At 42.7% G+C, this 14,010-nt stretch overlaps 1 protein-coding gene across 1 annotated transcript in view; it reads left to right on the forward strand.

The window, feature by feature from the left end:
* ENDOD1 (endonuclease domain containing 1) overlaps positions 1 to 13,512 on the forward strand; it is a 36,466-nt gene extending 22,954 nt beyond the window's left edge. Inside the window, exon 2 of the mRNA XM_068266834.1 lies at positions 10,352 to 13,512. Coding sequence (XP_068122935.1) covers positions 10,352 to 11,395 — 1,044 coding nt within the window. The 3' untranslated portion in view covers positions 11,396 to 13,512. The remainder of the gene's footprint in view (positions 1 to 10,351) is intronic.
* Positions 13,513 to 14,010: the final 498 nt, after the last annotated feature.

Raw genomic sequence — 14,010 nt, forward strand, 5'->3', positions numbered from 1 at the left:
AAAATGTTGTAATAACCAGGACAAATAGGCAGATAAAATGTGTGGGTTTTATGTACAGTAGCAGTGGTTATATTTAAAACTATAGGGGATAAAATTGGAGAAATAGTGTTTTCATTTTTTCCTTTTTTTTCCAGTTAAAATGCATACAAAGTAAAGTAATTACTGAAAACAAATATCCCCAAAAAGCCCAATTGGTGGTGAAAAAAACAAGATATAGATCATTTCATTGAGATTAGTAGTGATTAAGCTATTGGCAAATGAAAGGGATGAGCCTTGAAAGGTGAAAATCGCTTCTGTCCATGAGGGTAAAAACGTCTTTGGGGTGAAGTGGTTAAGCTAAAGTTACATTTTCAGACAGGAAGAGGAAGGTTTGCTGCAAAGTTCCCTCCTATCCCCCTCCCATTCCCTCCACCTTCCCACTCCCTAAGGAGAGTGAAAGAGCCAGGAAAGAGGGGGGAATAGAAGGGGGTTAGAGGGAACATCCCGGAAAACTGCCTCCTCCTGTCTGAAGTTTTGACTTAAGGTGAAAGTCAAATTTTTCAAAGAGTGATTATGGCTGTGTGTGTGTGTGTGTGTGTGTGTGTGTGTGTGTGTGTGTGTGTGTGTGTGTGTGTGTGTAGGGGGGAGGGCGGCAAGGAGAGGAAAGGACAGGGCACAGAGGTATTTAGATCCAGCATGAGCATAACTCTGTGCTTAGCTTGAGTAGTTTTGCCTCAGGTCAGGTGTGCTTTACGAATTTCAGGCAAGAGGAAAACATTTTACTGCTTTGTTCCCCCGCCCCCCCCCCCCCCCCAAATAGGTGATTAGTAGATTGTACATTACAGCTGTAAGGATGTGACTGTGTGCTGGGAACCCCCTGCAGACCTGGGGAGAGCATTCAGTCTCCATGTGATGGAGCAGAGAGATCTGTACACCCAGTGTATCAAGTTAGAACTCTTTACTGAAGAAAAACACGCAGAGATAAATCATCAGCTTACTTAGAACAGAGAGGAACACACACAGGGAATACAGGAAATAATAATGCCATAGAGATCACCACATTTTATCACAGTGACCTCTTGTGGCTGTTTTACTAACTGGCATTTTAGGTAATAATCCTGTTGATACTTCCAACACCATGCAGACAGGGCCCTGGTTGAAATTTGTACCTAGGGTCTAGTGCAGCGAGGCAGAGTAATATCCGTTACACCATCATGCCATACAAATGCCTTGTTTGTCACCTTTTGCCATCTTGGGACTTAGTGCTTTTTATTAGGAGCAGTTTCAAGGCATGTCAGGATTGGCTTAGATGTCCAGGCACCTGACAGCTTGAGTCATCAGTAGAGAAGCAGTGAGGTTGCAGACTCCCCATATTGTATGGATACTACCGCTTCATGAAGAAGCACATGTGAAAATCTGATTGGTGCGAACTGCTAGCTTCATCCAATCTTTTTGCCACTGCTCCATGCGGTTGAAGTGGTGTGAGCCAAGCCTGCGGTCAGGCCCAGTGCACACCAAAAACCTCTGGCAGATCTGCAAAACGCTAGAGGTTTTTGAAGCAGATTTCAGAGGGATTCTAGGCATGTTTAGAGACGTTTTCTAAACATGCCTAGCGTTTTTGTGTAGCAGATTTCATAAATTGTTACAGTAAAAACTGCTACTGAACAACTTCCGTAACAAAAACGACTTGAAAACCGATCTGATGTAGCCTTTTTTTAGAGCGGTTTTCCACTTTCCCATACTTTACATTGAGGCAGAAACGCCTCAGAAATCTAAAAAATGCTGCAGCCCCCGAGTTTGCGTTTGTGGAAAAAACGAGCCGCTCTGGTGTGCACCAGCCCATTCACTTTCATTAGCCAAGCAGTTTTCCCCCTGCAAGCGTTGTAAAAAACGCTTCAGAACCGCTCTGGTGTACACCAGCCCTTAGGGCAAGACCACACTAGGCAGAATCGCATATGCACATAGTGGAAAACGCATATGGGATTCTGTCTAGTGTGGTCCTACCCTTGGTCTATACCAGGGGTCTCAAACTCGCGGCCCGCGGGCCATTTGCGGCCCTCGATACAATATTTTGTGGCCCTCGCCGGCAAAAGCTTCCTTATAGTTCGCTTCAGTGCTCCCAAGTAATCCGCCGCATCCCCACCGCTAAACGAGGGCTGCAGAGCCCCCAAATCGCCCGGGGGGCAATCTGCCGGCATTTCCTGGAAGGGGCAGAGCTTTCAGCTTCAGCTCTGCCCCTCCTGACGTCAATCGCCGCACAGATCGCCGCCTCTCCCCGCCCCTCTCTGTGAAGGAAGAGTGAGAGGGGCGGGCAGAGGCGGCGATGCGCCGCGATTGTGAAATTCCTTATGCGGCCCAGCCTCATCCTGACTTTGCCTCCTGCAGCCCCCCAGGTAAATTGAGTTTGAGACCCCTGGTCTATACGGGAAGATTTCATTATTAAGTTTCAGCAAGGGCTGGTATCGGCAGCGCAGTCTCGGCCTATAGCCTACAGCACAGTCTTGTATACATCTACAATGTAAACACTCCTCCTTGTCCCCGAATCAATATCTGCTCTGCACCATCAGCTGCTGAGGTATCCCTGCTGAAATGGGAGATTGTGAAAGCTTGCAATGCACAGCATCATCAAATTGTGGAGCAGACATCCATCATGGTATTCTCTCCGGGGCAGGCTCTTCCTGTCTGATGGCATAAGCTCTCTCCATTACTCTCAGCGAGGCATCAGGACCATTTTCTTTGTTTTGTAGGCATCTATTGACCGTCCTGCCACTCAGGGAAGCATCCAGCCTCTCTGTCATACTTGAAGGTCATTATCAAGCAGAAGAGCCAAGAGAACCGTCCGGTATTTCCTCTTCATCTGTTCCACATTCCGGTCTGATTCCTTCATGGGGTTGTTCAGGCATGATATGAAAAATACAGTCAGTAGGGTTTTAATGGTGGATGGTGTAGGCGAAGTGGTGACGTTTCATCAGTGCAATGTCCTAAATTCGTTTTGCACTGCTTTCCGCATCCCTGCTTTCCTTTTGTTTAAAGCAAGCCTGTAGTATTAAAAAAAAAAATGTCTCAAATAGGTACAGGGAAGCCTCTGAAACCCCTCCCACAGTGTGATGTCATGACCAAGGTCCTGACAGTTGGCTGTCTGTAAACCTCGTTGCATTGTAGGAAAAAACTACTTTTTTTCCAACTGCCAAGAAAGCAATCTTTCCCTCGGTGCATAGAACTCTCAGTAAGGCCTCTTGCACACTGCAAGCAATTCCGATTCCGCTTTTTAATCAGTTTTTACATCCGATTCCGATTTGCAGTTTGCTCCCTGCACACTGCAAATCAGAATCTGAATCGGATGTAAAAACTGATTAAAAAGCGGAAGCGGAAATGCATCCAGTGTGCAAGAGGCCTAATGAATATTCCTCAGAGATTACCTGGCAGAACTAAAGATGTCACCACCAGTGATAAATTTCAGAATATAAATAAAGGAGAGGAGAGATTTTACAATGGGCAAACACTTAGTAAATAATCTATAAATGAATATTGAAAAAAAAAATGTATTAGTCACTACTAGTATTTTCACTACAGTTAGTTTTTTTTTTCAAGTGAGGTAGAGCAGTGTTTTCCTCACGCCGCTGGGGTTGGGCATCAGTGCGCAGGCGCTAGCCCAGCTGTGCGCATCCCACAGTGCGCGACCGGAAGCCCTCTGTGCATGCTGTGATGTCACGCGCAGAGCACCCTGGTCGAAATGTTGGATGCGCACAGCTGGGCCAGCGTCTGCGCACTGATGCCCAACTCAACCTGGAAGAGGCTGCTGGGGGGCATTTAGGTTAGAAAGACAGGGACAAAGGATAACGGGGAAGAGGTGGCCATCAGGTCAGCTCCCTGGACATGCCTGATGCCCCATTTCTCCTATTTTTTTTTTTTATTTATTTATTTATGTTTATTTTTTTAGCTCTGGTAATCTCATCTCATTGACAATATTTTACAATATCAAGGCTAATGAGTTTAAGCCAGATTACTGTTAAACAGGATGATTTTTGGCATAGCATCAAACACTGTGCCAAATCATTGAGTCTGGCCGAGATGTGAAATGTTCTAAAACCAATCTGAGTTTAATACGTTGCACAAAGCAACAGTTTCACTTTTAAATTGTTCTTCATGGTAAAATGTACTTTCCCCCAAAAAACTACTTTAGTACAAATGTTGGCGGTAAATATAGCTTCTGTGTCTCTTGTGTCTCCGTTGCGGACAGACTCATACAGTTGTGCGCCCATATATTTCCAAGGCTGACTGAAGTAGCAGGGCTGTGGAGTCGAGGAGTTGGTGCAATTTTTGGGGTGCCTGGAGACTCCTAATACATTTAAACTATAGCAGAGAAAATTGTTCAGTGTTCTATTTCTCAGATAATAGTCATCATAAATAACATATGTATACAGTAATAGCAGTGCTTAGTCCACAAAAATAAAATAAACCAATAAAATAGCAAGTTATTTGTGCTGCTGCAATAAAGTAGTCACTGTAATTATTATTGGTTTATAAAGTGCCAACATATTTCTGTGGTGCAGTACAAAATTAAGAAACAAACATGGGGTACATAATAATACAGACAATGGTATACCCCAATATATAATACAGAATTGTAGCAAAATACAGAATTGGCAATTATAGTGACAAAAGTAACATAATTTCAAGACACGAAAGGGTGAGAAAGCCCTGCTCTCGTGAGCTTGCAATTTCACGGATTTGAAAGGGGGGTTAGAGTGTATGCTTGTCAGAAAAAAATGAGTTTTGAGGGAGCTTTTAAAGATAGCAAAGGTTGGAGAGTGACTGATGTGTAGTGGAAGGATATTCCTGAGGAGGGGTGAAGCACGTTCAAAATCTTGTATATGTAAATGCGAGGAGGTAATTCTAGAGGGCAAAAGAAGGTCATGCGCATATCTCAAGTTGTGATTGGGTTGGTATCTGGAAACTAGTGAGGAGATGTTCGGGGGGGAGAGATTTTGGAGAGCTTTGTAGGTTAGGGTTATGAGTTTGAACTGGATCCTCTGGTTAATTGGCAGCCAATGAAGACAGAGAAGAGCAGCAGAGGAAGAGCGAGAGGAAAGATGAATGAGATGAGCAGCTGAGTTCAGTACAGATGGGAGCGGTGCCAGTCTGTTAGTTGTTAGTCCATAAAGTAGTATGTTACAATAGTCCAGATGAGATATTATAAGAGCATGTATTAATATTTTAGTTGTGTTCTGAATGAGAAAAGGTCGGATGCGAGATATGTTTTTGAGGTGGAGATGACAGGAGCTGGTTAGGGAGTGAATGTGAGGCATAAAAGAGAGAGCGGAGTCAAATATTACCCATAAGCAATATGCTTTGGGAGCTGAAGTTATAGGGGTGTTATCAACATTTATTGTTATATCAGGCAGAGAGGTGGACAAATGATTTTGTTTTTGTTTTACTCAAATTAAGTTTTAAGAAGGGAGAGTCATGAAAGAGGATATAGCAGACAAGCAGTCAGGAACACGTGTGAGGAGGGAGCTGAGGTCTGGGACCGAGAGGTACATTTGTGCATCATCTGCATTTAGGTGGTATTGAAACCCAAAGGAGTTGAATAAGTTACCGAGACCATACATGTAGATGGAAAAGAGGAGGGAGGCAAGGACAGAGCCTTGAGGTACCCCCACAGACTAAGGATGTGGAGAAGAGGTCTTGTTTAAGTGACTGTAAAAGACCTTCCAGCAAGATGGGAAGATATCCAAGAGAGAGCAAGGCCCTTTAAGCCTACAGATGAAAGTATTTGTAGAAGTAAGGTGTGGTTGACAGTATCAAATGCTGATGACTGATGAAGAAGGATGCACATGAAATAATGACCTTTGGATTTAGCTGTAAGAAGATCATTGGCCACTTAAGGGCCTTTTTCCACTAGCCTGCGATTTGTGATTTGATTCTGATCGCACATCGCAAGGTACATTAAACTAATGGAAACTGCAGCAGCAATTTCCATTAGTGCGATCCGGTTGCGATGCGATTTTGGTCAAATCGCAATTGTCGTTCTGCCGCGTTTTGTATGCGATTGAGCTGTACTATAATGAGTATAGTAGCTCAATCGCAATCGCATGGTGGAAATTGAAACGCGATCGGAAAAGAGCCCTTAGTAAGAGCTCTGTGGAGTGGTTGGAGCGAAAGCCAGACTGGTAAAGCAGGGAGTTAGCGGACAAATAGTGGCTTAGTTCAGCATGTATAAACATATCTGATTGTGACTGTATATCTGATGAGTACGCAGGAATATTTTATATATAATAACATCTCTGCTGTAAGACTAAAGCCTGATGTGGTGTTGTGTCACTGCTAAAGATAGCTAATGAGATGCAAATAATTCTGCATTGATGCATGTTTTTGCAAATTTTGTATGCAAATTTATGCACTCCCTTTGCTCATGAAATCCATTAATTTGATATGTTGAATTTATGGTTGGTGACTACATATTAAGTTACACAGTAGTACTATACTCTACATATGCACTCCCCACAGAGCTGATGTGAATCCACTGAGAATGTTGTGCAGATTGAACGCAGAGGCGTTGTCTGTCCCTGTAAACCTGGCCAAGATGGTGCATAAACAATGTGCAGGAGAATGAGGGGATTCTTTCTCTATTGCAGAGTACCTGCACATCACTCTTATGCTGGGCATACACGGCTCGTTTTTGCCACTCGATTCTGCAGTAGATTCTCTTATCTTCCGCTCGTTTTTCTTATCTTTTTCCATTCACTGCTTTCACAAATCGAGCGGCGAAACGATCTGGCTGGAGATCGGACATGTCAGAAATGATCTATCGAGCCATCTAAATGGCTCAAAAACGAACAGTGTATTCCCAGCATTAGATGTACCCACAATTAGATTGCCTAGGGCCCAATCAATGGTATTTGTTCCTCTCTTTACCCTCTACAAGTACTCTTACCAAGAACTAATTTAGAAATTTTGGCTTTGGCAATAATGAATTGCCTTTTATGTTACATATTTTAAATCAACAAGATTATATGCAAATTAGAGAAGTTGGTGGAATCCAAATGGAGTCTGGGTTGGAGTATTTTTGTACTAGCTGCACAGCCCTGTGTAGTAGTGTCCTGGCAGTTAAAGAGACACTGAAGCGAGAAATAAATCTCGCTTCAGTGCTTATATTCAGCAGGGGCATGTGTGCATGTATCCCGCGGCTGAACGGGGGTCCCTTCACCCCCAACCCCCCCCTTGCAAAACCAATGACCAACTTGGTCGTAGATTTTGCTGCTCTTCAGGCAGGGCTAACGGCTGCAGCCCTGCCTCTCAGCGCCGTCTATCAGCGGCGCATCGCCGCCTCTCCCCCGCCCCTCTCAGCGAAGGAAGACTGAGAGGGGCGGGGGAGAGGCGGAGATATGCGCTGACAGACGCGCGTGAGGCAGGGCTGCGGCCATTAGACCTGCCTAAATGCGGAAGTGATCCCCCGCTGCACGGAGGAGATTTAGGAGGTAAGGGACCCCCGTTTAGCGGCGCGATAGTGGCGGTTTAGCAGGGGTACACGTGCCCTGCTGAATATAAGCACTGAAGCGAGATTTATTCTCGCTTCAGTGTCTCTTTAAAGAGAAACCGTGATCAAGAATTGAACTTCATCCCAATCAGTAGCTGATATCCCCTTTCCCACGAGAAATCTTTTCCTTTTCTCAAACGTATCATCAGGGGGCTCTGTATGGCTGATATTGTGGTGAAACCCCTCCCACAGTGTGATGTCAAGACCATGGTACTGACATCATACGGTGGGAGCCTTGTTGCATTGTGGGAAATAACAGCTGTTTCCAACTGCCAAAAAAGCAAGCAGCAGCTACTTCCAGTGACATCACCTGCCAGCAATAAAAATGCCACCTTGTGATACATTTCAGAATGTAAATCAGGGAGAGGATTACGTTATTTTCACTGGAGTTCCGCTTTAAGGAGAGAAAGATGGTAGCTACAAAGCAGAGAACAAGGCCCATTTCACACATGACAGAATTTGTGTGACAGTCTCTCTCCCTCTCTCTCCCCTGTAGAGAGATTGAAAGTAAAATGATGAATTAAAACATCTATTAAAATGGGGTTAACCTCTGCTTCAAGTTATTATTTGCTCCTACCCACTAGTGTCTCCCAAAGTAATGCCCTCTGTTCCTTCATGTGTACATTGCTGGGAGCAGCCATTTTGCATAGTTACACCATCTTTTTGCTCAGAGGGAGTCCTACTGCCTACAGCCAGTGCAGCGGACTGCCAGAAAATGACCCTTTTTATTTTCTGTTTTAGGAAAGCAAACTTTTGTTTTCATTTTCTGAGCAAACAGAAGCTTATCTACTTCTCAACTTAAATAAACAGAAAATCTAGCAGGAATGAAGAGCACTTCTAGTGTTTTTAGGATTAATCACATGAGGCTTCAGGGGAAAGTGATGGTAAACATATTAACCATTTACAGTCCAATTTTTACATAGTTACATAGTTATTTTGGCTGAAAAAAGACATACGTCCATCGAGTTCAACCAGTACAAAGTACAACTCCAGCCCGTCCCCCACATACCCCTGTTGATCCAGAGGAAGGCGAAAAAAAACCCCACCAGGCATGGTCCAATTAGCCCCAAATGGGAAAAATTCCTTCCCGACTCCAGATGGCAATCAGATAAAATCCCTGGATCAACATCATTAGGCATAACCTAGTAATTGTAGCCATGGATGTCTTTCAACGCAAGGAAAGCATCTAAGCCCCCTTTAAATGCAGGTATAGAGTTTGCCATAACGACTTCCTGTGGCAATGCATTCCACATCTTAACCACTCTTACTGTAAAGAACCCTTTCCTAAATAAATGGCTAAAACGTTTTTCCTCCATGCGCAGCTCATGTCCTCTAGTCCTTTGAGAAGGCCTAGGGACAAAAAGCTCATCCGCCAAGCTATTATATTGCCCTCTAATGCAGGCTTTCTCAACCAGGGTTCCCTGGAACCCCAGGGTTCCTTGAGCACTCTGCAGGGGTTCCTTGGCATTTTACCCCATCGTGGGGGAAGTATAATAGAGCACACTATAATAGGTGGTACTGTAACAAGAAGCACTACATTGGGGGGTCAGGAGACAGTATAATGAGTGGCAGTGTAATAGGAGGTAGTGAAGTTATCAGCCTAACCTATTTAAAGACCATGTCTCCTGAAAAATAAATGTGGGGGTTCCTCAAGACCAAAAAATTGTTTGCAGGGGTTCCTTGAGATCCAAAAGTTATTAACAGGGTTCCTCCATGGTAGAAAGGTTGAGAAAGGCTGCTCTAATGTATTTATACATGTTAATTAGATCTCCTCTAAGGCGTCTTTTCTCTAGACTAAATAAACCCAGTTTATCTAACCTTTCTTGGTAAGCGAGACCTTCCATCCCACGTATCAATTTTGTAGCTCGTCTCTGCACCTGCTCTAAAACTGCAATATCTTTTTTGTAATGTGGTGCCCAGAACTGAATTCCATATTCCAGATGTGGCCTTACTAGAGAGTTAAACAGGGGCAATATTATGCTAGCATCTCGAGTTTTTATTTCCCTTTTAAAGCATCCAAAAATTTTGTTCGCTTTAGCTGCAGCGGCTTGGCATTGAGTACGATTATTTAACTTGTTGTCGATGAGTACTCCTAAGTCCTTCTCCAAGTTTGATGTTCCCAACTGTATCCCATTTATTTTGTATGGTGCTAGACCATTGGTACGACCAAAATGCATGACTTTACATTTGTCAACATTGAATTTCATCTGCCATGTATGTGCCCATAACATGATTATGTTCTTTAAAGCTCGAAGCAAAGGGAAAAGTTTGACTGTAGTTCAACTTTGAAGCAAATCCTTGATGATAAATTACTAAGTAGTTATGAAAATTCAAGGTCGAAAAGCCAGAAGTTTCTCAGATATAGGAAAGAAAAAAAAAAACCCTGAAAAATCAGAATTCCATTTAACCAAACGGTATTGCATGAACTGGAGATTTTGCAGTAGCCTCAGTGAAGCTTCTATAGTCCTTGTTATATAGAAGTAAAATCGGCCTCCTGTAGATTTTGTGACAATTTCCCACAATACTGTGCTTTTTTTTTCTTTTATTACAAATGCATACTTTATTGGCAACAGCAACAAGGTTAATAGACAGGGAACTGTCAGTGCCATGGCCCTGACATCACATTCTGGGAGGGGTTTCACTACAATATTAGCCACACAGACCGATGACCCCACTCCCCGTCTATTCAAGAAAACGTAAAGATTTCTAATGGGAAAGGGGGTATCGGCTACTGCTTGGGATGTAGTTTAATCCTCAATTCATCTTTAAAGTCATTTCTAGTTTTGTTAAACATCTGCTGCATATTCTCATTTTTATTTTTTGTATTTTCAGTTGGATGATCCCAAAAGCAGTCTAGATGAAGCCAGCAAAGGTTCTGAGCAGATTGAAGGTCTGGGTACAAACCAGGCGGTAGAGGAAGACTATGCCTCGTCGGATTATCAACCAGGACCACTCTTTCAAGCAGCCCCGTCTGTGCTTACCAATGCTGTACCATTGACCCAGGACTTTAAGGAGAAATGGGCTGCAGATGTGGATCAGCTGATGAAGGAGAAGTTACTGCCCCAATGTGCCAGTGGAGGGAACCTGCACATTCTTGCCGGTGCTGTTCCATCAAGTGATAAACTTAAAGACAAAGTGAGCGTTCCAGAATATGTCTGGCTTGCTGCTTGTTGTAGCATCCCTGAGGCCTGGTCTTTAGGAGTCATCAAGAAAACATCAGCTGTAGATGACTTAGAACAGGTCACTGTGGAAGAACTGGAAAGCAGATTACCTGGTGGCGTAAAGCTCTTCTCCAACCAGTGTGGTGGTGGAGCTGTACCTGATGGAACCACATCTGAATCTTCTACTCAAACCGATGAGGAAGAAGCCGCAAAACCAGGAGCCTTTTCCAGGTTCTTTCAGCTCCTTTTCTGCATTGTGTATGAACTTGTAAAGACTGTCCTTTGCTTCGTGTGGTTCCTAGTCAAACAAGTCCTCAATTTGGTTTTTGGAAGACTGTACTGGATCTGGACTGCAGCCACCACCTACATTTTGGCCCTGAGCAGTGTCTTGATAAACATCCCTTGTGATGTCCTCCAAGTCTTCGCAAATATCCTCTGTGGCTTTGTGCGCATCCTTAACAATGTGTTCTCTGTCATTTGCCTTGTCCTTAGGGTGCCAACCAGATTTCTCTTCGACATGGCCAGCTTCCCGTATGATACACTCTGCGCCATCCCAGATGTTGGCATTGACATACTAAGTGGTATCTGGGGCGTGGTCGCCTTGGGTTTCCATGCTGTGTTTGGAGTGGTAGGGGGATCCTTTTCCGTCGTTTCCTTTGCCGGGAGCAGCATTTTCTCAAGGTTTGTTGGACATTCTGAGGGTAGCGAAAACTAACTAGCATCACTAACCTGGAACGGTGATTACGCTGCTGATCGATGCGCTAGCACTGTAATGCAAGTCATTCGAACGACCTGTGGGAATTAGACCAAATTTTGCTTTCCCCTTAATCCTTGCAGCATCTTGTGAGTCCGCAGGAGTTAAACATGTTTAGGCGCCTTGAAAAACGCTGGCTTTTTCAAAAAACATTTTACCTAGGAACGACCAGCTAGCTTTGGATCACATCATCAGCTTTTAAGATGTCGTTTACTGTCTCTTGTATGACTGAGTTTCTGTATATTCGTAGTCAGAGAATGGTAAAAACAAAAAAAAAATGGCTTGTCCAACGGTAGTGGAAATACACTGTGTTGTCAGACCTCTAAGTAATACAAGCAAAAATTAAGGTACATGAAAGGGAATCCCTGTTTGTGGTACAGGCAGGTGGTAAGCGGGTAAATTACTTGATTCAATTTTAGGGGAAGGGATTTTGGTGGGACTTTCGATTGCCTCTTATTAACTTATTTTCACAGTAAATGTCCTTCTGTATCAGCTTTCCAGTTTAAAGGACCACTATTGCGAAAAATTGTACCATTTAAAATACATGTAAACACGTACAAATAAGTGGCTGGATAGTGTACTAGTGGCTGGATAGTGTACTAGTGGCTGGGTAGTGTACTGGTTAAAGTGGACCCAAATTAAAAATCCAAGATTTCAGAAATAAAACCTATTTTCTAAATTATAATAATAAATGGCAGCCTTTTTTTAGCTGCATGATGACAAATATAAAATATTTTACATTTATTGGAGGAACCCCTCCCTTCCTTTCATATTGCCGGGACAGAATCCAGCAGACTGGTGGAGTAGGAGGTGTCCGGCAATGGAGGAATTGCTAATGGCTGCCACCTGTATAACCCTAGTTATGAAAAGAGAAGGGTGAAAAGCATGCACTGAAATGCTCATAGGCTTGAAGGAGTGTTTATTTATCTATGTATGTGTCAGAGTGGTGCAACTAAATATTTTGAATTAAAAAAATGTTTGGTTTGGGTCCGCTTTCGGAGCGCCGCCTTTGACATGGGAGACCAGGGTTCGAGGATGGCCTCTTGAGCACGTCCCAGTGGCTGCAGCTCTTGAGCGCTTTGAGTCCAACAGGAGAAAAGTGCTATAGAAATGTTCAGATTATTATTAAGTATGTTTCTTCCAGAGTAAAATTAGCCATAAATTCCTTTTCGCCTATGGTGCTGTCACTTACAGTAGTTAGTAAGAATCTGACAGAACTGACAGGTCTTTGACTAGTCCATCTCTTTATGGGGATTCTCAGTATTTCATCTATTCTTTACTAAAGCACTCCATGAAAAGGATCTATATCCTGTTTGAATACTATTCAGGCGGCAGTTTAACTGGGCAACTGGTATTCAGTCAGTGCTTTTGAAAATAAAGAAAACCCTGAGAATCCCCCATGAGGAGATAGGCTAATCCAAAACCTTTTAGTTCTGTTAGATTTCTACTACCTACTGTAAGTGTCAGCAACATAGGAAAAAAGTAATTTATAGCACATTTTAGTGTGGGAGAAAATTTACTTTTTATGTGTGTTTTTTTTCATGTATTTTACAATTTCCCTCGATAGTGGTCCTTTAAGCCAATGTGCTATAGGTGTTTTTGTTGTTTTTTTTAGTTTTTTCTTTTTGTCATTTCTTAGCTTATAAAACTTTTAAAATGTTGTCTTTTCTGCATACCTAGTAGAGGAATTGCATATATTTCAGGATAATTCAATGTGTTTTTGTAACATCACCAATCGACAAAAGTTCAGAAATCACTTGCATGACGTAAAACTAATATGTACAGTATTTAACTAATGGCCTCAACTGATAAACTCATTTGGCTAAATTATCAGGTTGCTCAATGTAAAATAAATCTTTCAGTTAAAAGAATTCAAGTATGGATTAAGTTGACTACTGGTTTGTGATACTTTTGGATTGTGACATTTAGATAAGACCACTGTATAGGTTCAGTAAGAAGAATTGAGAGACCTTGCGATGATTTCTTAGGTGGCTCCACTCTTGATGTCAACGACAGTCACTGAGAGGTGTAATCCTTAAAGTGAACCCGAGATGAAAATAAACAAATGGCATAAACAATTGGATCTGTCCTCCCACTCCTTACAATGTTTTTTTTATTTTATGTATAAACCTTTACAAAACAGATGTAATGTTTTATAGTCTGTTTAATTGCAGTGTCTCAAGAGACCCAGAGTGAAAATACATAAACTATTCCGACCTTTTTGTCTTTCCCTTGCAGTCAGAAGCCCAGTCATCTGCTTAGGAAAGTGTTTTATAGCTGTAATTTGTTATCGGTGAGGCCGACTGGGCCCTGACTGGAAAAACTGTCACTTCCATAGCTGAATAATAACTCTTTCAGGCAGGGAAAAGAAAAGGAGCACAGCATAGGTGTCTGTGTTCTTGCCACTGCATATACACGTCTATCTCATCATGTCACGTCATCTCAGGTACACTTTTTACAACGTACGATTGTTCGCATTGTCACAGTAATGCTGTTATATTTGCCTGGGAATTACCATATAATGTATTGGTGATACCACTGGTAAAAATCTTGTGAATTGGTTTGGTATTCATTGC

Source organism: Hyperolius riggenbachi, chromosome 2, assembly GCF_040937935.1.
Source record: "Hyperolius riggenbachi isolate aHypRig1 chromosome 2, aHypRig1.pri, whole genome shotgun sequence".
NCBI lineage: Eukaryota > Metazoa > Chordata > Amphibia > Anura > Hyperoliidae > Hyperolius > Hyperolius riggenbachi.